The sequence below is a fragment of the Labeo rohita genome, unplaced genomic scaffold (assembly GCF_022985175.1).
Source record: "Labeo rohita strain BAU-BD-2019 unplaced genomic scaffold, IGBB_LRoh.1.0 scaffold_271, whole genome shotgun sequence".
Classification (NCBI taxonomy): Eukaryota; Metazoa; Chordata; class Actinopteri; order Cypriniformes; family Cyprinidae; genus Labeo; species Labeo rohita.
The window spans coordinates 73,304-93,913 of NW_026129001.1; the positions used below are offsets into that span (position 1 = coordinate 73,304).

The 20,610-nt window shown below is 37.4% G+C and overlaps 2 protein-coding genes across 9 annotated transcripts in view; both read right to left on the reverse strand.

Annotated features, from left to right (window-relative positions):
* LOC127159979 (lysozyme g) overlaps window positions 1–19,431 on the reverse strand; it is a 32,087-nt gene extending 12,656 nt beyond the window's left edge. Inside the window, exons 1-6 of one of the 8 annotated variants that reach the window (XM_051102662.1) lie at window positions 18,488–18,594; window positions 16,983–17,092; window positions 16,747–16,830; window positions 16,467–16,663; window positions 16,110–16,248; window positions 1,565–1,944 (exon numbers count right to left, since the gene is read on the reverse strand). In XM_051102662.1, the coding sequence (XP_050958619.1) occupies window positions 1,811–1,944; window positions 16,110–16,248; window positions 16,467–16,663; window positions 16,747–16,830; window positions 16,983–16,986 (558 nt within the window). In that variant the 5' untranslated portion in view covers window positions 16,987–17,092; window positions 18,488–18,594 and the 3' untranslated portion in view covers window positions 1,565–1,810. Of the gene's footprint in view, window positions 1–1,564; window positions 1,945–2,070; window positions 2,210–2,402; window positions 2,600–2,682; window positions 2,767–2,918; window positions 3,046–4,258; window positions 4,346–15,662; window positions 16,002–16,109; window positions 16,249–16,466; window positions 16,664–16,746; window positions 16,831–16,982; window positions 17,093–18,487 lie in introns of those variants that run through there. The other 7 variants (XM_051102661.1, XM_051102657.1, XM_051102660.1 and 4 more) reach the window with 7 other exon arrangements.
* On the reverse strand, window positions 6,968–8,700 carry LOC127159980 (lysozyme g). The gene is made up of 5 exons (XM_051102667.1): window positions 8,613–8,700; window positions 8,398–8,481; window positions 8,091–8,287; window positions 7,619–7,757; window positions 6,968–7,407 (listed from the first exon to the last, which is right to left on the reverse strand). The coding sequence occupies exons 1-5, from the start codon at window positions 8,614–8,616 to the stop codon at window positions 7,274–7,276; spliced, it is 558 nt and encodes a 185-aa protein (XP_050958624.1). The 5' UTR covers window positions 8,617–8,700; the 3' UTR covers window positions 6,968–7,273.
* Window positions 19,432–20,610: the final 1,179 nt, after the last annotated feature.

Below are 20,610 nucleotides of genomic sequence, written 5' to 3' on the forward strand. Positions count from 1 at the left end.
ATAGAAAAAAAAGGACCAACAATAGATGGAATTTACAGGCAAACAAATGAACTACAATAGATGGAAAATTGTCAGGCCAGCAGTTCTCTGCAGGTCACTGCACTAGTCATGTGAACAATGGAACAATGTAGAACATGAGGTCATTTTAATGTGAAATTGGCATGACTGTTGATAAGACAGACAATTTGAGCAAAAGTTTAAAAAGTTTATTTCATCATATCATATGCAATGACATATGGGATTTAGTTCTGAGAAGTTTTGCATGAGGCCAAAGTCATTGCCATGGCTGCCCCACCCATCCCTTTAAAATGGCTCCAGCTCTGGACCCTCTGGATATGATGGCAGCAATCACAGCCGATCTGCTTCAGTGATCATTTTGAATGTACACATTTTAGGAGGAAATAGGCGCCATGCAGACCTGTGCTCCTGTGACATCTCTATTGCCTGTTTTGCCAGGAGGGAAAGGATCTCTGCTTGCAATACAGGCATGTCACGATCTGGCAAGTGAGGTGTTCTGCGTGCAAACTGAAGCACTCCTGATTGTGTTCACCACCCATTCTGACACACGCTTGCAAGAGAGAGGTTGTAATGCTTTGTGATGTGCCTGAGGAAGGTCTTTGACCACCAGCATGTGCTGGGGAAATGAGTGAACACACAGGGATTACACCATGCAGAACAAATGGGAGGCTCTGCTCATAATGTACAAAAGAGTAAGAATGAGGAAGAAAAAGCCGTGATGTTGAGACATATTTGGGTTTGATTTTTTTTTGGCAACACAGAACTCAAACATTTCCCTCTTTTGCCTGCAACATCCAAGGCAACAGATGGGTGCAACGCACTAGTGTGAACTCTCTTGCATGGTGGCTCATTGTCTGTTTCCCCAGGCGACCATTTCCTTCTCAGGTCATAGCAGTCCAGAACGATGCTGGGACCCAATATCAAAAGACCAACCTGAAAGGGAACGCTAAGTTCATAGAAAGTTCTGCAGCTGTGCTACAGAAAACTGATAGAAACGATGGTGTAAACAGTAGTTGCTACAGAAACAATACTTGTCTTGTCTAATCTTGTCTATAAGATGTAGACTACTCCCCTGTCTACACTATGTTGTTTATGCAAACAGCATAAAACCACATACTCATTATATTATAAACCTATTATGTTATTTTGTGTTCAGTGAATGCATGCAGAGTTTCTGAAAGTAAGTACAACCTTCGCTTCTAGTGTTACAGTGTTAGAATGCTGCCAACCATATGCTTTTGCAAATATTTACAATGTTTCGGCTCATCTTTTTGTGAATCTTTGATGTAAACTCACCTTAAAAAATGCCTCCTTTCCAAAATATTGCTTACAGCGCCCCCCAGTGTTCTCTGAATGCAATGTTCGTTGAGAAATGTTGTACAGTGTCATGTGTGAGTGCAAGATCAGGCTCAACATCACCATCAAGCTGTTACCAATTGTGTTTGTGTCCACTTGGCTACTTTTAGGAGCAATAAATGAGGTTATTTTATTGTGAAGTTGGAAGGACAATTCCTGCACTGTGGCAAATAATCGACACACGATTTGAGTAAATAAATTAATTTTATTTAAAAAGGTCGTCATTACAGGAAATTCACAGCAGCTCTGTAGTATCAGTAAAATTATCATATTTTGAAAGCTCAAACTCTTAAATGGTTTACAAAGATTATGTTAGCAATCTAATATCTATACTTAAATAACCATGTCAGTACAGTAGGCCTAACATTAAAAAGGAAGACTCTTGAGTTGTACTCATTTCACTAATGTAAGGGTTTTACAGGTTCCTGTATGTTCTTCAGTAACCCATGCTTCTGTAATACTGGGCTCTGGCAACAACATCATTGGAGTAGTCTTGTCCTGTGGTTCTGGCATCGATATTCTCATTCGAACTGACACTACTCACACCTGCATTGTAGGCTGATATTCCACCTGAAACAGACATTATACTACAACTGTGACATGAGAATTAAGTGATGAACTTTTATTTGCATTTATTTATCTCTTTTTATGCTATTTATGTTAATTTGTTTATCATAAATATTATTGTAAACCTACCTTTAAAACATTGCTCTTGGGACCATGTGGGAAATCTTGCTTTAATTTCTTTAATGAATTTAATGAGTATCTCAGTAGCTTGTGTGATATGCTGCTCACTGTCAAATGCACCTACTGGAGTGTGGTAGCGTCTGTCAACCTAAAAGAAACACCATCAAAAGTGTGAGTGTTTTTATAAATATTTAATGTAAAATTACCACTTGCAACTTCTTGCATGATACATCTGTGACAATGTCCAGCTTCAATTTATTCTCAATACCTGAAATTATGACTCATGTGTTCCCTTATGTTATTATATTTTGAAATAAAGTAGGTCTGTTCTTCTAACCAACCTGCATAAGGCCAAAGGCATTGCCATGATCACCCCATCCATCCTCCAGAGCAGCTCCAGCTCTGGACTCTCTAGATATGATTGCAGCAATCACAGCGGGGTCCATCTGCTTTGCTCTTCCAACTCTGGTGATTAAACCCTTGTAGTTCTCCATCCGGGCCAGATCAGTCTCAGCCAGTCTTTTGGAGGCTTCAACACCTTTTCAAGATTAAATCATTGTTATAATGATATCACATGTTGCTATATATTGATATAATTTGTATGTAGTCATGCATTCTCACCATTTACGATTAATCTGTCTTGATTTGCTGTGGCCTGTGATGCACCGGTGGTGTCTATGTCCATGATGTTTCCATAAATGCATGCTAGAAACAACACAGAAATTATCAAGTCAGTAAATTATTTTACACAGAACATTTATACAGCAATATAATATCACAAATTGCTCCTCATTATTCACACAATATCATATAAAAACAGTCAGCACCTGATTTATTATATAACGTAAATAACTTACCCATGATGTTGACTTCGAAATGCTGTGAAAGAGCAAATCACTGAGTTTGATGAGCCTTGTCACTAAATCAGGACGTGATTATATATGATTGCAGGAGTGGCTTCTCTTTTTTTCAGATGTTCTTCCACTATAGTGTGGAGAAATGGAAGATTACAAAATGTGACTTTTTGATTAAATGGTTGTAGGACTTTTTAGTTATTGGCCCTAACAGCCAACATGAAATCAAATTCGAAAACCATCTCTGAATTCCTAAATAGAAGTACTGTATATAAACTGTTTCCCGCTATATATTTTATTTGAAAAATGCATTTTCTATTTATTTATATAAGGCAAATCCATTACAAACATGAAATAATCAATGTGTATACGGTCTGTAATTGTATTAATATTGAAATTATATATACAGTATTTTCAAATCAATAAATAAACAAATATTTAATTAAAATTAGACAACTTTTAATAATCAACAATAAATGAATTGACTGAATTTTATGAATTATTCAATAAGGCTAAAAGTAGCCCATTCACGAGTTGGCCCTACAGACAATATAGAGGAATAAAAGTATGCGTATTTGGCGTGTTGTCCGAGCTCGGACCCTTAGCCCGGACCCCGCGCTTACACCCCTGGAAGGGTTAATGGCGAGGAGTCGGGGTGGAGGAGGGATGCCGACGACTAGAGATGAGGAACGTAAAGCTGCTTAGTTTATTTATGGGTGTCCGGCTCACTTGAACACTTGGGACAAAAACAGGAAATTCGTCATAGCCTGTAAGTTAGTAGTCAAGTGCAAAGACCGAAAGTGTGAGTATTTGGACAGGGCAACTGTTTATATATACACACACATAACTTACACTTTTCATTTCAACCGTAAATGAAACCGCAATAGATTTAGTTTAATCGACACTTTTCACTTCATTTTCACTTTCACTTTATTCGACAAAGCCGTAACACAACTAATCCACACTTTTTATTGCATTTTCACTTTCACTTTTGAGCTAGTCATACTAGATTCAGTTTAATCGACACTTTAAATTTCTTTTTCATTTTCGTTTTGTCTGTGACAGCCGTAATAGATTTAGTTTAATGTGTATAGGGACAGGCAGAGGGTGGAAAACTTATGAGGCTAAAAGTAGCATATTGTTAATAACAAACGCACATCACAAACCCGTTATTTTAGGAATTACCAGACATGGGTGTCACGTCATAAAACAATTTTAATACGACTGAATTTGTTTTTAACGAGATCACAATTTAATTAAAACATTTCCACGGTTATTGAAACAACGAATACATTATATACAAAGAACATTATATAAAACTGGGAATTGAATCTCTTACTTACATCGCACGTAGATCTGCACTCAATCCAACAGACTGCCTGGTCATCTGGAGCACTGGACTTTGACGGTGGGCAATGCGGCTGGTGGGCACATGGAAATATAGTCCATAGACGACCCGCCCATACAGGCGCTGTTTATGAAAGCGCAAAAATTACTCATTATATTTATGTGTTACATAAAAGACACATGATGTGAGGGAATAAATGAGATATTCAGATATTAAGATATTCTCACTCTTGAACAGACTACAACTGAGATATGAAATCATAAAACAGAACAAAATCAACCCCGTTTATCAAGAAATTGATTTACTTGCAATAGCCTACCAATGATGCTGTCAACTTCATATCTATACTTCTGCATTTCAGTATCTAGCTACTTTATAACTGCATTATGTGTTTTATAAATTGTATCTTCCCAAAGACAAAAAATGTTAAATCAAGTGATAATAGCATAGGCGCGGGAAGTGGGGGTGCTGAGGGTGCTGCAGCACCCCCTATCTTTTTTCTGTGGGCATAGTTTATCCGAATTCTAGGCCTAATGCTGCGTTCACGCCATATCGTAATTACCGTAATTTCTAGATGACAACATGTGACGTTCTACTCTGAGCTGTTCACGTCCTCAGACTCGGAATTATGCTTTTTTTTATGGCAACACTATCAATGCCTAAACAGAGCCTATTGGTCAGGTGGTACAGCGGTTCACAAGTTGTAATTACGAGTTCTAGGAGAACCTGAACGATTTTTACAAGTTGGAATCCCATTACGGGAATTCCGATATGGCGTGAACGCACCTTAAGTCCGACCCGAACCCGCCTTTTTCCCCTTCTCCCAAAACAGCTTACACTACTGTTTTAGCAATTAAAATAGTTTAGTTTTGTATGTAATGGCAAAGTGATTATATTTCGTTTCGGTTTTTTATTAAGTTAATTTAGAAAAATGTTTGGAGCTAGTTTTTTTTCTTTCTTTCTTTCTTTTTTTTTTTTTTTTTTTTTTTTTTAATGTAACGACCAAGCAGACAGCGGCAATTGATCATACTCTGTTTTATCAATTTTGCCTTCTCAAATCAAGACCTGCCTAAAGTAAAATCTTTAAATATAAAACAGCTAAAGCATATAACAATGCAGAACGTTTAACCTATATAAATGTGCGCTATTAGGCGCATATCCAATAGTTTCTGCAAGAGTAGAGGCTAAAGCGCACTTTTTAGGACATGGAGGCACCAGCACGATCACTTGCATTTGCACATGGAAACAATTTAAAATATGCCGTTATACATCATTCGGAACTGCAAAGGGTCTACTTTTATTTGTGTGCACTCACAATATCAATAAAACGTTGTGCTTTTATAAAATAAAGAAAACAAACATGCTGTGCTTTCTGCAGTGTCAAAAATGAACCGAAACTCAGCGAATACATTAATCACAGACATGATAAATATATATGTAGAAAGCTTTAAATGACTACTTAACAAAATAAAACAAATGGAAAACAAAAACGCTTTCATTATGTAGCTAATCCGTAAAGACGCATTTATCTCTAAAGGCTCGTCCAGTGAGATGGGGAGTAAGGATCGTTAACTTCATCCTTAAAACACTTAGACTCAGAAAACACTAGTTTATTAATATATAATTCAAAAATCTCCTTACTATTTTACTCTTACACATTCATGTTCATTACTTTTTTTTCCTGGTGGTTTGTGGCAAGCTTTAGCCTATTGCATGCACTTGAACGCAGATCTCTAACAGCTGCACAGAAGACACTTGCGCTCGCTGCTGCTGCTGACAGGACACTAAACACCGTCCAAGCCTCTCTTGACAGTCGCAGTAGCCTGTTTTTTTCTTTTTTTCTTTTTTTCTTTTTTTTTAAACACCATTGATATATGTCTAAAATATAAAAATAAAGAGAAGCATAAAACAGGCCAGATGCCCGGCGTGCGTCTGAACTATGACGAAAATTGGCCCGAAGCTCGGCCCTATCGGCGTAAAAAACTCGCTGAAATGCTGAAATGCAGGACTCTAATACGTCTTAAAAGTGAAACATGGAAATATCATGGATGTACTAAAAATACGTTTTATATACTCGGTATTGTTTCCTAATGGTTTCTTAATATAATCACCCTTACATACTTTAGCAAAACGTTATTACTAATGATTTTCTGCAGTGTCACGTGTGAGTGTAGGATGAGGCTCAACATCGCCCTCTAGAGAACCATATGATATGGCAAGCTATGTCGCATTTAATCACACAGGATAAGAGTAACTGCAAACATTTCAACACTTCAGTCTTCACTTGTAAAATTTAGCCTGATTATTCTTGTAATCAGCAATGGCATCATTAGCCTTATTTAAAAAATGCTTAATTTTGATATCAGTAAATACATTTACAATTGGAAAAACTGCAATTGACTCTTGTTCAAAAACATTTACAGAAACCATCTCTGGTTTCCTGAGAGGAAGGGAAAGAGACATTGCAAGTTTTGCCACTGACACAGAATCTTACTTTGGACATTTGGAAACAAAGCTTGCAGTTTTTCTAATGTGTAATCGTGTTGTAATCAGTGCTGCTAAAAACACCATTCTGCTTTTGGGTGTATCTGTGGAAGCGAATGTAATTTACAGGCAAACAAATGAAAAAAAAAAAAAAGAAAAACAAAAACAAAACAACAATAGATGGAATTTACAGGCAAACAAATGGTCATTTATGAGGTCATTTTAATGTGAAAATGGCATGACTGTTGATAAGACGGACAATTAAAGTGAAAAACGTTTATTTCATCATATCATATGCAATGATATTAGAAGTTACTTACAAAAGATACTGAATAAAAAGACACAGAAACTAAAGATATAAAAATAAAGTTGTTACAATACAATACAATACAATACTATACAATTAAAGGGATTGTATTAGCAACCTATATGTTATATTTAAGTGATACTAATACAGTAACTTCAATAATAAGGAGTAATCAAGTAAAGTTGATACACTGTATGTAGCATCTAGAAAACTGCTGTTTCAGTAACCCTTGCTTTTGAACCACTGGGCTCTGGCAACAACATCATTGGAGTAGTCTAGTCCTGTGGTTTTGGCATCGATAGTCTCATAGGAAATCACTCTTTTTACACCTTTGTTGTAGGCTGCAATTCCCCCTGAAACAGACATGCAATACTGAGTCAGACTGATGACATTTTATTTAATTTACATAAATCATTTAATTTTTATATGAAAGTTTTTTTAAACAATGTATAGATTGATTAATCAATTAATTAATCAATATTCATCTATCAAATCAACATTCTAATGTGCATAGTTTCTAAAAACAAGACATATTTGTGGTTTCTGAGAGTGGAAGTGTTCTACCTTTAAAGCATTGCTCTTGTGTCCACTTGGGAAAATTTACTTTAATTTCTTTAATGAAACCAATGAGTATCTCTATAGCTTGTGCGACATGTTGCTCACTGTCCCATGCACCAACTGGAGTGTGGTAGCGTTTGTTGACCTAAAAGAGACACCATCAAAGAAGAGAACAATTACAAATGTTTAGAAATATTTAATGTACCAAACTTATTTTTGCGTACTTTGTCAACATGGAAAAAAACAGAAATAATTAACACTTTGCATAGATGATTATTGTGACAACTTAAACACCTTGAACCTTATTTATTATTTATCATTTATCTACTCGCTGCTGTGTGTGTGCAGTTGGATGGGCAAATGCAAAGCACAGATTCACTTTTACTTTTTGACTTTCACTTTCATTTAATGTGCACACACATGCAAGCTTTATCTTAAGTCTGCGTTTAAATAGAGCAAATCAGTTCCTCTGACCAACCTGCATGAGGCCAAAGCCATTGCCATGGTCGCCCCACCCGTCCTTCAGAACGGCTCCAGCTCTGGACCCTCTGGATATGATGGCAGCAATCACAGCCGAGTCCATCTTCTTTGCTCTGCCAACTTTGGTGATCATACTCTTGTATTTCTCCATCCGGGCCAGATCATGCTCAGCCAGTTTTTTGGAGGCTTCAACCCCTATGACCAATTGAAATAATTTTAATACATACTGTAACATAGTGCACAATGTATATATTGGCAAATTAAACAAAAGAGTCATATGATTTGTATGCAGTTATGCATTTTACCCTTTATGGTTAATTTGTCTTGTTTTGCTGTTGCCTCTGATGCACCAGTGGTGTCTATTTTCATGATGTCTCCATAAATGGATGCTAGAAACAACATGGAAAATATCAAGCCCTTTCAAGTCAATAGATTATTATTCATACAGAATATTTAAGCAGTGTTACATTATTATTAATATCATATAGTAACAGTCAGAACCTGATATTATATAACTTACCCATGATGTTGACATAAAACTGCTGTGAAAGAGCAAATCACTGAGTTTGAAGAGCCTTTTCACTGAATCAGACCTCAGCAGGCCCTGATTATATATGATCGCAGAGGGTGTGGTTCCTCTGTTTATCTCAGATGTTCTTCCTCTAAATGTAAGGTTACAAAACTTTGAATTTCCTTGTTTATTTATGTCTTATTATTGGTGAACAGTTTTATCAGGTGCTTCATACACTTTAACAATGCTAACCATCACTTTTGATAAATAAAAACAGTATAAATAAAAAATAGTCTAAACCAAAAATAGTCAAGTGCAAACAACAAGTGCAGCCATAAGCAAAGTAGGCTAGGATACTTTATCAATATTCAGAGTGCAAATAGAGACCAAATTTTCAAGAATGAGCAAAAAATTTAATCGTAAGCTTGGTTCAGAGCAAGGACGTACATGTCTTATGCACAAGGTGATGAATCTGATGGCTAGAGGAGTCATAGAAAATGTCCCCCCAGCTCAGGGAGTCAGGCTGCTACGGCTGCTACTTCCTTGTCCCCTAGAAGGATGGCAGCCTAAGGCCCATCCTCGATCTTAGACACCTGAATCGTGCCCTCATGAGAAGGCCGTTCAGGATGATTACATTAAAGCAGATCCTCCCATAAGTCTGACCCAGGGGACTCAATTTTACATCAAAATTGCCCCACACCACAGATGGTTCTTGAGATTCTCATATCAGTACGCAGCCATTCTTTGTACTGTACAGTAGCTTGATCCATGCACTTTTACAAAGTGCATGGATGCAGCTACTTCCCCTTTAAGACAGAAGGGAGTCTGCATTCTCAATTACCTTGATGACTGGCTCATCCTGGCCCAGTCGGAGGATGAGCTACTATCTCACAGATCTTTCCTCCTCAGCCACTTGGTTTGCCTGGGCCTCTGGGCCAATTTTCCCAATAGCGGATATCGTTCCTGGGAACAGTTCTCGGCTCAACCCAAATGAGGGAAGTAGTCATGCCAAAACATGCACTGGCCATTCAGCAGCTCGCGGCCTCATTTAAATTTGGAGCCACTCGCCCTCTTGAGGCGTTTCAGAAGATGCTGGGCTTCTGGAGTGGGCTCAGCTTAACTTGCGTTTGCTGAGGGCGACGCACGTACTGGGCAAACTGAACTGCGGAGCAGATATGCTATCATGAAGCAACGTCCCCTCTGGGGAGTGGACACTTCACCCACAGACGATTCAGAGAATCTGGGAGATCTTTGGCAAGGCAGAGGTCAACCTCTTCACCTCAGAAGACAACTCTCATTGCCCAATTTACTATTGAAGGACAGGGACACATTGACCCACAGCTGGCCCAACCTCTGCTTTTCCTCGACGTCCTTGACCCCTCAAGTAATCAGGCGAGTCAGAACAGAGGCACAAGGCCCCTCTCTGGAGAAACCAACATCGGTTCTCGGAGCTGTGCCAGCTGCTTGTAGCAGCCCCCCCTGGCCTATTCCCCTGAGATGGGACCACCTCTCTTAGGTGAATGGGACAATATGGCACTCCCAGCCCAAGCTGCGGGCCCTGCACCTTGGGTCTCTGGACGGGAGTCTGTGAACCTCCCAGAAAGTGTTTTGAACACTATCTCTCGAGCTAGAGCTCCGTCTACAACACTGAAGGGATCCAGGAGGTTGAACCCTCCTCGTCCCCTCACTATCCCTACTTGGGACCTCTCTACGGTCCTGAGGGCACTGAAGGGCCCTCCTTTTGAACCATCACTGGGTTCAGACCTTCAACCCCTGACGTTTAAAGCTGTTCTGCTGCTGGCTTTAGCGTCAGTCAAGTGTATGGTAGATTTACAGGCACTCTCTGAAAACCCCTCCTGTCTTGAGTTCAGACCAGGTGACTCTTAGTCATCCTGAAACTGAGAAATAGATATGTACCTAAGTTCCCTCTACTCCCTTTCGGGCACAGGTAATTATGCTCTCTGCACTCCCTCCCTCAGAGGAGGACCAGGAGTTAATTTACTCTGCCCAGTCAGGGCATTGAGGAATTACATTGAGCATTCCACCCCCTTAAGAAGTCGGAACAGCTCTTTGTTTGCTTCGGTAGCCACGGTCATGAAGCGCAGACTTTCTAGGTGGATAGTCAATGCTATCACGCTAGCTTACTCATTGGGGCTACGATGTCCCATTGGGCTAACTCCACTCCACCAGAGGCATAGCCTCGTCTTGGGAATGGTCTAGTGGTGTGTCCATTGCAGAAATTTGTGCAGTGGCTCGCTGGGCCAGAACAAAACCTGGACATAATATGTAATATTGGATAATTTTACTGAATAAATAAATGACTAAGAAAATATCTTGGTCTCATTTGTTTAATTGGGTTCTCTTTGTCTACTTTCAGCACTTGTGCGAAAATCTGATGATATTTTGTGTTATATTTATGCAGAAATATAGAAAATTCTAAAGGGTTCACAAACTTTCAAGCAGCACTGTGTACTGTATGTGTTACATGAAAGACACATGATGTGAGTGAATGAATGAGTTTTATTTAATCTAAACAAATAAAAAGCAAGTGAACAAAAAAGTAGAATTATTAATTCTGAGAGTTAATTATGGTTTTATAGTTAATTTGTGGTCTATGAGAGTATCATAACTTTACCTTTAAAGAATTGCTCTTTAGTCCTTTGGGGAAACATTAATTAAAGCCAATAAGTATCCCAGTCCCTTGTCTGAGATGTTTCTCACTGTCCCATACCTACTAGCTTGTGGCAGTGTTTGTCAACCTAAAAAGAAACATAGGCAATGAAGAGAGCAATTGAAATTTAAAAGCTTATTAAGTTGGATTAACCTACAGCTAATTAAAAGAAGTGCTGCAGGGGAACTTGTGGTTTGAAATAGGAAGTTGAGAAAAATCAAATTTACACAATAAATAAAAAAAGAATGGCACCTTCTTTTAACGTGACACAAACAAGTCTTCAGATTTGCACATTATATGGAAGAACGATTTGCAGTGAACACACTTTGACATCTTGCATTTATGCGGTTTAGCGATTTGAAACTAGCTTGTGTAATTTCCGGATTCCTTCTAAACTATCTTATAATTTTCTGTCTCATTAACTGTCGCTGTTAGCAAAAAAACAAAACAAAAACAAAACAAAACAAAACAAAAAAAAACAAAGAATGCTGACTGTAATGTTTAGCTTACCTTATGCAAAAACAATATATAACAAGATTGCTTCCCAGGATGTATGAATTTATAAATGACATGAGCCATTGTTATAATTAATGGTTTATGTAATTCATTGATATGCTACCTAGTGGGAGTTGTAGTTTTTGTGTATGTTTTGTTGTATTTTCTGTGCTCCTCCAGTCTAGGTGATTTGACTGTCTGGTCCTCCTTAATGTCAAAAAGATCCAGTATTTAAGCAGAACAAGAGAGCTAGCCAGTGGTGATGCAAAGTTAATTTCTGTGAACTAATTCTGTAAACTGGAACAGTTGGGCTCATCAAACCAGTTCAAATAGCCGATTCATCGGTTCCTTGTGTCATCACCAACAATGTCACTATATGCATTTTTTTCAAACAACTCAGTGTCATGTTATGTTGGAACTGAAAGTGCTCTCTTCAGTATGTCGCTTTTACTCGCTTTAGCATGTAGGAAGAAAGTGAGTGATGTTAATGCACTGTTTATGGACACTGCTTGTTTGGAATTCGGTAAGGATGACTGCATGGTTACAATGCAACCCATCCATTCAAAAGAACGATTCATTCAAGAATTGAACATCAGTACTACCAGTGAGAGATTCTTTCTCCCAAGAGTGTGCAGTTTTATGTGTTAAAGGAGAAGTTCAATTCCAGAATGAAAATGTACAGATAATTTACTCACCCCCTTGTCATTGAAGACGTTCATCTCTTAAAATTATGTTTCTTGAGGAATAAAATTTAGGAATTATCGCCATATAATTGACTTCAACAGTGCCCCCAAGTTTAAACTTCCAAAATGCAGTTTAATTCAGCTTCAAATGGCTCTAAACAATCCCAGCTGTGGAAGAAGGGTTTTATCTAGCAAAATGATCTGTCATTTTTGAAACAAATTAACAATTTATATACTTTTTAACCTCAAACACTGTTTTTTTCTGGTTCAATATGGTCAATACAGTTAGGGTATCTAGAAAAACTCCCATCTCGTTTTTTTCCCTAACTTCAAAATCATCCTACATCGCTGCAGAAGTACTGACCCAGTGTTTACAAAGTGAACATGCAAAGAAGATCAGATGCCCTTTACCAAAAAAAAAAAAGGAAAAATGAGACAGTAGTTTGTCGACATACCCTAACCGTATTGACCCGAATTACACAGACTACGTATTTGCATCGTAGAGATGAGACAAGACGAGCATTTGAGGTTTAAAAGTATATAAATTGCCAATTTGTTTAAAAAATGACTGATCGTTTTTTGCTAGATATGACCCTTCTTCCTCGGCTGGGATTGTTTAGAGCTATTTGAAGCTGCATTTAAACTGCATTTTGGGGCACCATTGAAGTCCACTATATGGAGAACATTCCTGAAATGTTTTCCTCTAGAAACAACATTTCTTATCGACTGAAGAAAGAAAGATCTTGGATGACAAAGGGGTGAGTAAATTATCTGTAAATTTTTGTTCTGGAAGTGAATTTCTCCTTTAAGCTTAAACTTAAAATCATACTTAAATGTATGTTGGCTGTTCTTATTTTCTCCTGTTTTTGCTAGTTAGGAAGTAAAGTAAAAGTTCTGTTCTGAATTTGTATTTATTTTCTTTGCAGGTAACTAGATTTCCTTCTGGCCGTTCTTTTGTTTGTTGTTTTGGCTTTATCTGCTCCTGAAGAAATGCTTATTTTTATGTTGAAATTGTTTGTTTGGGGACAGGGATCTGGAGGTTGTAAAATCTAGCAAAGGTGTTTTGAAAAGCCCAACTTGTTGCCAGACAGATGTCCTGAATCTATATCCCTTTAACCCAAGCCCATGAAGAAACCATGCTCCTAGTGGAGTAAGCGTGAATTCCAAAAGTATAGGTCTCCCTTTTAGAAGCACATGCAAACCCTATCGGTTACGCAATCCAATGTGACAACTGCTGTTTCAAAAACAGCAGCCCTTTATTGCAACCTCCAAAACAGCCAATAGGCTGCTCAGAGAGTTTAAAATAGGGGCATCCAAACTCGGTTCTGGAGGGTTGGTGTCCTGCAGAGTTTAGCTCCAACACACCTGCTGGGAAGTTTCAAGTATGCCTAATAATAACTTGCTTAGCTTGTTCAGGTGTGTCTAATTGAAGTTGGAGCTAAACTCTGCAGGAAACCGTCCCTCCAGGGCTGAGTTTGGGCACCCCTGGTTTAAAATCACTAGACCTGTCTAGATCAGCGTTTCCCAACTCCAGTCCCTGCTATGCTTATGTTGCATGTCTCTCTTAGTTAACACACCTGATTCAACTCGTTAGAAGAGAGCTACGTGCGTGAACTGTGTTTCTATTGACATGATCCCTACACAGTGTTCATTGGTCCCTATTCCCTGAGCAGGGGAAATCAGTTGAAGTTTACTTCACTTTGGAACGTTCCTTCATGGATTTGTGCTACGCACTTTCAGTTCAGTTGCATGCAGCAGATTGAAGCATGGCCCGGAAAGTGCACTAAGCACCAAAGATCCCAGAAAGGTAACAGGTTAGGGCAAGGAGGTTGCAGCAGACGCGCTCCTCTCAGAAACCCCACTACCAAATTGTACTTCCCCACTGAGCAACAGTCAATGAGCTATTGGAAAGCTAAAATAGCAGCCACAAACAGTTTCAAGGTAGATGGTGTGTGTCCATTATCTAAACAGTCTTGCAGAAACGATAAAATGACAGACAAAGCACAGCCGGGTCCTCATTCCTCACAAATCAACCTTTTTGGCACGGAAGACTTGGAACATTAATACTTTTTAAATAAATTATGACTGTAGCTGTATCTGCCGGTTATATCTTATGTTTTATTGACAAATGGTAGGTTTAGGAGCAGGGATTGGGTTAAGTCAGGGGTCACCAGACCCAGTCCTGGAGGGCCGGTGTCCCTATAGAGTTTAGCTCCAGCCCTAATCAAACACACCTGAAAAAACTAATCACTGTCTTATTAGGTATACTTGAAACTTCCAGGCAGGTGTGTCGAGGAAAGTTAGAGGTAAACTCTGCAGAACACTGGCCCTCCAGGAACAAGTTTGGTGACCCCTGGGTTAAGTGCTCTTAAATGTGTAAATAATGAAATGTAAATAAAACTTGTGACGTGTTTACATTGAAAAATAACACCCCAACACGACAATAAAATTCCCAGTGCCTTTTGCATCAGCATTATGACGCCAAGAGTTCCTTATTTAAAGCAATGAAGGACCCTACATGTTGAAAAATGATGCTAATGGGGTACCCTGTGCATCAAAAAGTGATGCCAAAGGGTCAGGCCATAGCAATCAGGAACAAGGCTGGGATTCAATATCTAGAAACTGGCTCAAGGGAGAGTTAAGTTCACAGGAAGTTCTGCAGCCGTGCTACAGGAAACTGATAGAAACACTGGTGTAAACAGTAGTTGCTACAGAAACAATACATCGCATTGTCTACTCTTGTTGCTGTAAACTTGAAAGTTTTACTTCGCAAAGGTTTTACTTTGACGCAAACAGCATGTCAAACGTTTCCAGTACCCTCCAATGTTCTCTGAATAATGTCGTTAAGTTGAGCATGTGCCGTCTGCCGTAGAGAACGACAGGCTATTTCAAGATGCGTTTGTGTCTATTTCACTGTCAGAAAAAAAGGTACAGTTCTGTCGCTGGGGTGGTACCCTAAGGTGCAAAGTGAAAAGGTACAAATATTTACTTTCAAAGTACTAAAATGTACCTTTAAGGTACTAATATGATCCGATATTATATATGATAGATAAAGTACAAAGTACCTTTTTTCTGAATGTTGGCTACATTCAGGAGCAATAAATGCAGTTATTTTATTGTGAATTTGGAAGGACTCTTCTTAAGATCATTGTGATAAATAAAAGACACATGATTTAAATAAATAAATGAATTTTATTTTATTATAGGAAATTCACTGCAGCTCTGTAGTATCATTAAAATGGTCGTACTTTGAAAACTCAAACTCTTAAATGGTTTGGAAAGATTTTATTAGCAATCTAATATCTATATTTCACTAACCCTATCACAACAATAGGCCTAATATTAAAAATTAAGACTCTTGAGTTGTTGTACTCATTTCACTAATGTAAGGGTTTTACAGGTTCTTGTATGTTCATCAGTAACCCTTGCTTTTGTAATACTGGGCTCTGGCAACAACATCATTGGAGTAGTCTTGTCCTGTGGTTCTGGCATCGATATTCTCATACGAACCGACTGTACTCACACCTGCATTGTAGGCTGATATTCCACCTGAAACAGACATTATACTACAACTGAGACATGAAAGTGAAGTGATGAACTTCTATTTGCCTTTATGTTATGATTATTTATTTATTGTAAACTTTATTGCAAACCTACCTTTAAAACATTGCTCTTGGGACCACGAGGGAAATTTTGCTTTAATTTCTTTAATGAAGCTAATGAGTATCTCAGTAGCTTGTGTGACATGCTGCTCACTGTCAAATGCACCTACTGGAGTGTGGTAGCGTCTGTCAACCTAAATGAAACACCAAAGAAGAGAAAATGTAGAAATATGTAATGTACCATACTCATTTTTGCAAAGTTTGCAACTTCTCCTTATTTTGCATGATACATCTGTGACAATTTCCAGTTAGGTGGCAACTTTCATTTATTCTCAATACCTGAAATTATGACTCATGTGTTCCCTTATGTTATTATATTTTGAAATAAAATAGATCTTTTCCTCTAACCAACCTGCATAAGGCCAAAGGCATTGCCATAATCACCCCATCCACCCTCCAGAGCGGCTCCAGCTCTGGATTCTCTAGATATGATTGCAGCAATCACAGCGGGGTCCATCTGCTTTGCTCTGCCAACTCTGGTGATTAAACCCTTGTAGTTCTCCATCTGGGCTAGATCAGTCTCAGCCAGTCTTCTGGAGGCTTCAACACCTTTTCAAGATTAAATCATTGTTATAATGATATCACATGTTGCTATATATTGATATAATTTGTATGTAGTCATGCATTCTCACCATTTACAGTTAATCTGTCTTGATTTGCTGTGGCCTGTGACACACCGGTGGTGTCTATGTTCATGATATTTCCATAAATGCATGCTAGAAAGAACACAGAAATTATCAAGTCAGTAAATTATTTTACACAGAATATTTATACAGCAACTCACTATCACAAATTGCTCCTCATTATTCACACAATATCATATAAAAACAGTCAGCACCTGATGTATTATATAACGTAAATAACTTACCCATGATGTTGACCTAGAACAAATCACTGAGCTTGATGAGCCTTGTCACTAAATCAGGATGTGTTTATGACTGCAGAAGGAGTGGTTTCTCTTTTTTTCCAGATGTTCTACTATAGTGTGGAGAAATGAAAGGTTACAAAATTGTACTTTTCTGATTAAATGGTTTTAGGACTTTTTAGATATGGGCCCTAATAGCCAAATCTAATCAAATTTGACAACCATCACTGAATCTCTAAATAAAAGTACTGTGTAAACTGTTTCAGTTTCACTTTCACTTTATTCGAAACAGTCGTAAAATAGATTAAGTTTAATCGACACTTTTAGTTTCATTTTCACTTTCACTGGACTCGACACAGGCGTAATACAATAAATGTACACTTTTTATTTAATTTTTACTTTCAGTTTATTCGAGACAGCGGTATAAACGTACTTTAATCGACACTTTTCATTTCATTTTCACTTGTAGATTTAGTTTAATTGTGTAGGAACATAGGCGGAGAGCGGGAAACTTATAAGGCTAAGTTAATAACAATCGCAAATATGGGTGTCACCATGGGCGTAAATTTCGTTTAACAGTAGGGGGGGACAATAAATATAAAATTTCTCATGAGCAATTTTTGAAGGGGACACAAATAATACAGTCAAATTGTACTTATAAAGATATGTCCCCACAGTGAAAAACTTTGCTTCTATCATTATTATTGTAGCATGGAGACTGTGCCATTATGGTTATTTTCAAAGTTTTTCTCAGGTTCAATGACAAAGCAGATTTTTCTTCAAAACTATTTATTGCATTGTTTGTTATGTTGTTTACAGTCAAGCCATCAACATACAATAAAATTTAAACATGACTGTTATTGTGAAAAAGATATATAAAATAAGTAATGTTTTGTAACAAAATCAATTATTAAATAATATGGTAATTCAAATTGCTTTACATAAAGAAAGTAAAACTATCATAAAAAATAATCACGACAATAAAAACAAGGAATTAATTGAGCCGCAGCCACACACCTGACTTGAACTGGGAAAGCAGGCAGTGGGCCAAACCACTGTGAGGAAGGGGAGGGGGAACTCAACTGTTTCTAAATGCATTTTGTGCGGGTTTTTTTCTACTTACACAATTATTTTAGGTATACATTCGTATATTTTTCACAATAGAGAGTGCGATTTTTTTTTTTTTTTTAATAATTTTTTTTTTTTTTTTGGGGGGGGGGGGACATGTCCCCTCCGTCCCCCCCGGGATTTACGCCCATGGGTGTCACGTCATAAAACAATTTTTATACGACTGAATTTGTATTTAAATCGATCACAATTATACTAATACAGCGCTTTCATTTCCACGGTTACTCAAAAAGCGAATAAATTACAGGCCATACAGAAAGCGAGGAAAGAATAGGCTCTGTTTACATTACCAAATAACATTTTGACAGTTTAGTGCAAGTTGCATTCTCAAAAAAATCCTGTTATAATCAATAAAACTGGGAACTGAATCTCTTACTTACATCGTACGTATCGGCACTCATTCATGTAGACTGCCTGGTCACCTGAAGCAGCTGCACTTTGACAGTGGGCGGGGCGGCTAGTGGGCAGATACATTCCACCCATACAGGTGCTATTTATAAACGTGCAATAGACTTTGATTTACTAGTTAGATGAAAGTCACATGATGTTAGGGAAATAAATGAACTCTTCACACCTGCGTTGTATGTATTCCCCCTCTGGAACAGACATTATACAACTATTGAAATATGAAATCAGAAAACAGATCAAAATCTATCCAGCTGGCAAACTGCTTTTCAGTATCTACTTAACTTTTTTTTTTTCTGCCGTTAAATAATGGTGAGCAGGTTTATCAGGTTTTTCAGGTGCTTCATACACCTCAAAAATGTCAACCATAACTTCTGATGAATCTGCCAGGCTAAAGTGAAAGCTTTAACTTTGCAGGTACAGGCAAGAAAAGGAAGTGAAAAGAAATTTTGTGAGAACGTTTGTGGGAAATCTCAGCACTTGTACCAATGTAAAAGGACGCCAATTTTCAACATTTCTTATCACATGGTTTAGGATTGTTTAATTAGAATTTCATCAAATTCTCTGAAAAGGACTTTCAATGAAAGAGCCTAAAACAATAAATAAACCAAAACAAAATTTACAGTATAAAAATATAAAATAATAAACAATATATGATTAGACTGAATTTAATAACTCATTTCTAGTCTGTATGGTTTGTGAGTCATAAGCAATTAGGCATAAAATTATACATTATACATAAACAATCGTAGTATGAGCATGGAAACGCTATTTATTAGATATATTGTATTACGTGAAAGACACATGATTTTACTAAGTAAGTTTTATTTCATCCAAACAAATACAGAACAAAATAAACAACAATGAACGATCATTGGAATAAAAAAACAAAAACAAAAAACAACTCCTTTTCTTCAGTAACCCTTGCTTTTGAACCACTGGGCTCTGGCAACGACATCATTGGAGTAATCACCGCCGGTGGTGCCCACGTCCATGCGCTCATATGTACGGACATTTTTCACTCCTGCATTGTAGGCTGATATTCCCCCTGAAACAGACATTATACTACAACTGAGCTATGAAATCAAACCAAGTACTGACATAATATTTACAATAATGTATTTACATGTATGATCTGAAAAGGCATGCTTATATTATTTCTAAAACCTCTGTCAAATCTTCAGAAGCTTACAATAAAATTCAATAAATTGATTAATCAATCAATCAATAACTCAATAGAAATCTTAAAATAAAAGAAAAAACAAGGACTAATGCACTTCTCTGGTAATTCTGTGTGTTAATTATGGTTTTAAATATAGTTTATTTGTGGTCTCTGAGAGTTTCCTAACTTTACCTTTAAAGCACTGCTCTTTGGTCCACGTGGGAAACTTTGCTCTGATCTGTTTAATAAAGCCAGTGAGTATTTCAGTCCCTTGTGTGAGATGTTCCTCACTGTCCCATTTACCCACCAGCTTGTGGTAGCGTTTGTCAACCTGAAAGGAAACATAAGCAATGAAAAGACCAATTTAGTATTTTACAGTTTACCAGCTGCTGATTAAAGGAAGTGGTGCAGAGGAACTTGTGCTTTGAAAAGGGAAGTTGGGAAAAATCAAGAGTTTACACAATAAATTGAAAAAGATCAGCTTTAATGTGACACAAACAAGTCTTCAGATTTGGATATTTTATGGAGGCATGGCTTGCAGTAAACATGCTTTGACATGTTGCATTCATGCAGTTTATCAGTTTGAAACTAGCTTGTGTTTCCTGGTCCTTCTCAACTATCCTTTTATATTCTCATTAACTTTATAGTCTGTATAGTCTTTATAGTCTGATTAACTGTTACTGTTTACAAAAAGGCCAAAGAATGCTCATTACAATGTTTAGGTTACCTAATGCAAAACAGTATACAGTGAGGAAAAAACAATTATTTGATCCCATGCTGATTTTTTTTTTTTTTGTATGTTTGCCCACTGACAAAGAAATGATCAGTCTATAATTTTAATGGTAGCTTTATTTTAACAGTGAGAGGCAGAATAAAAAAATAAAAAATAAAAAAATCCAGAAAAACGGATTTAAAAAAAGTTATAAATTGATTTGC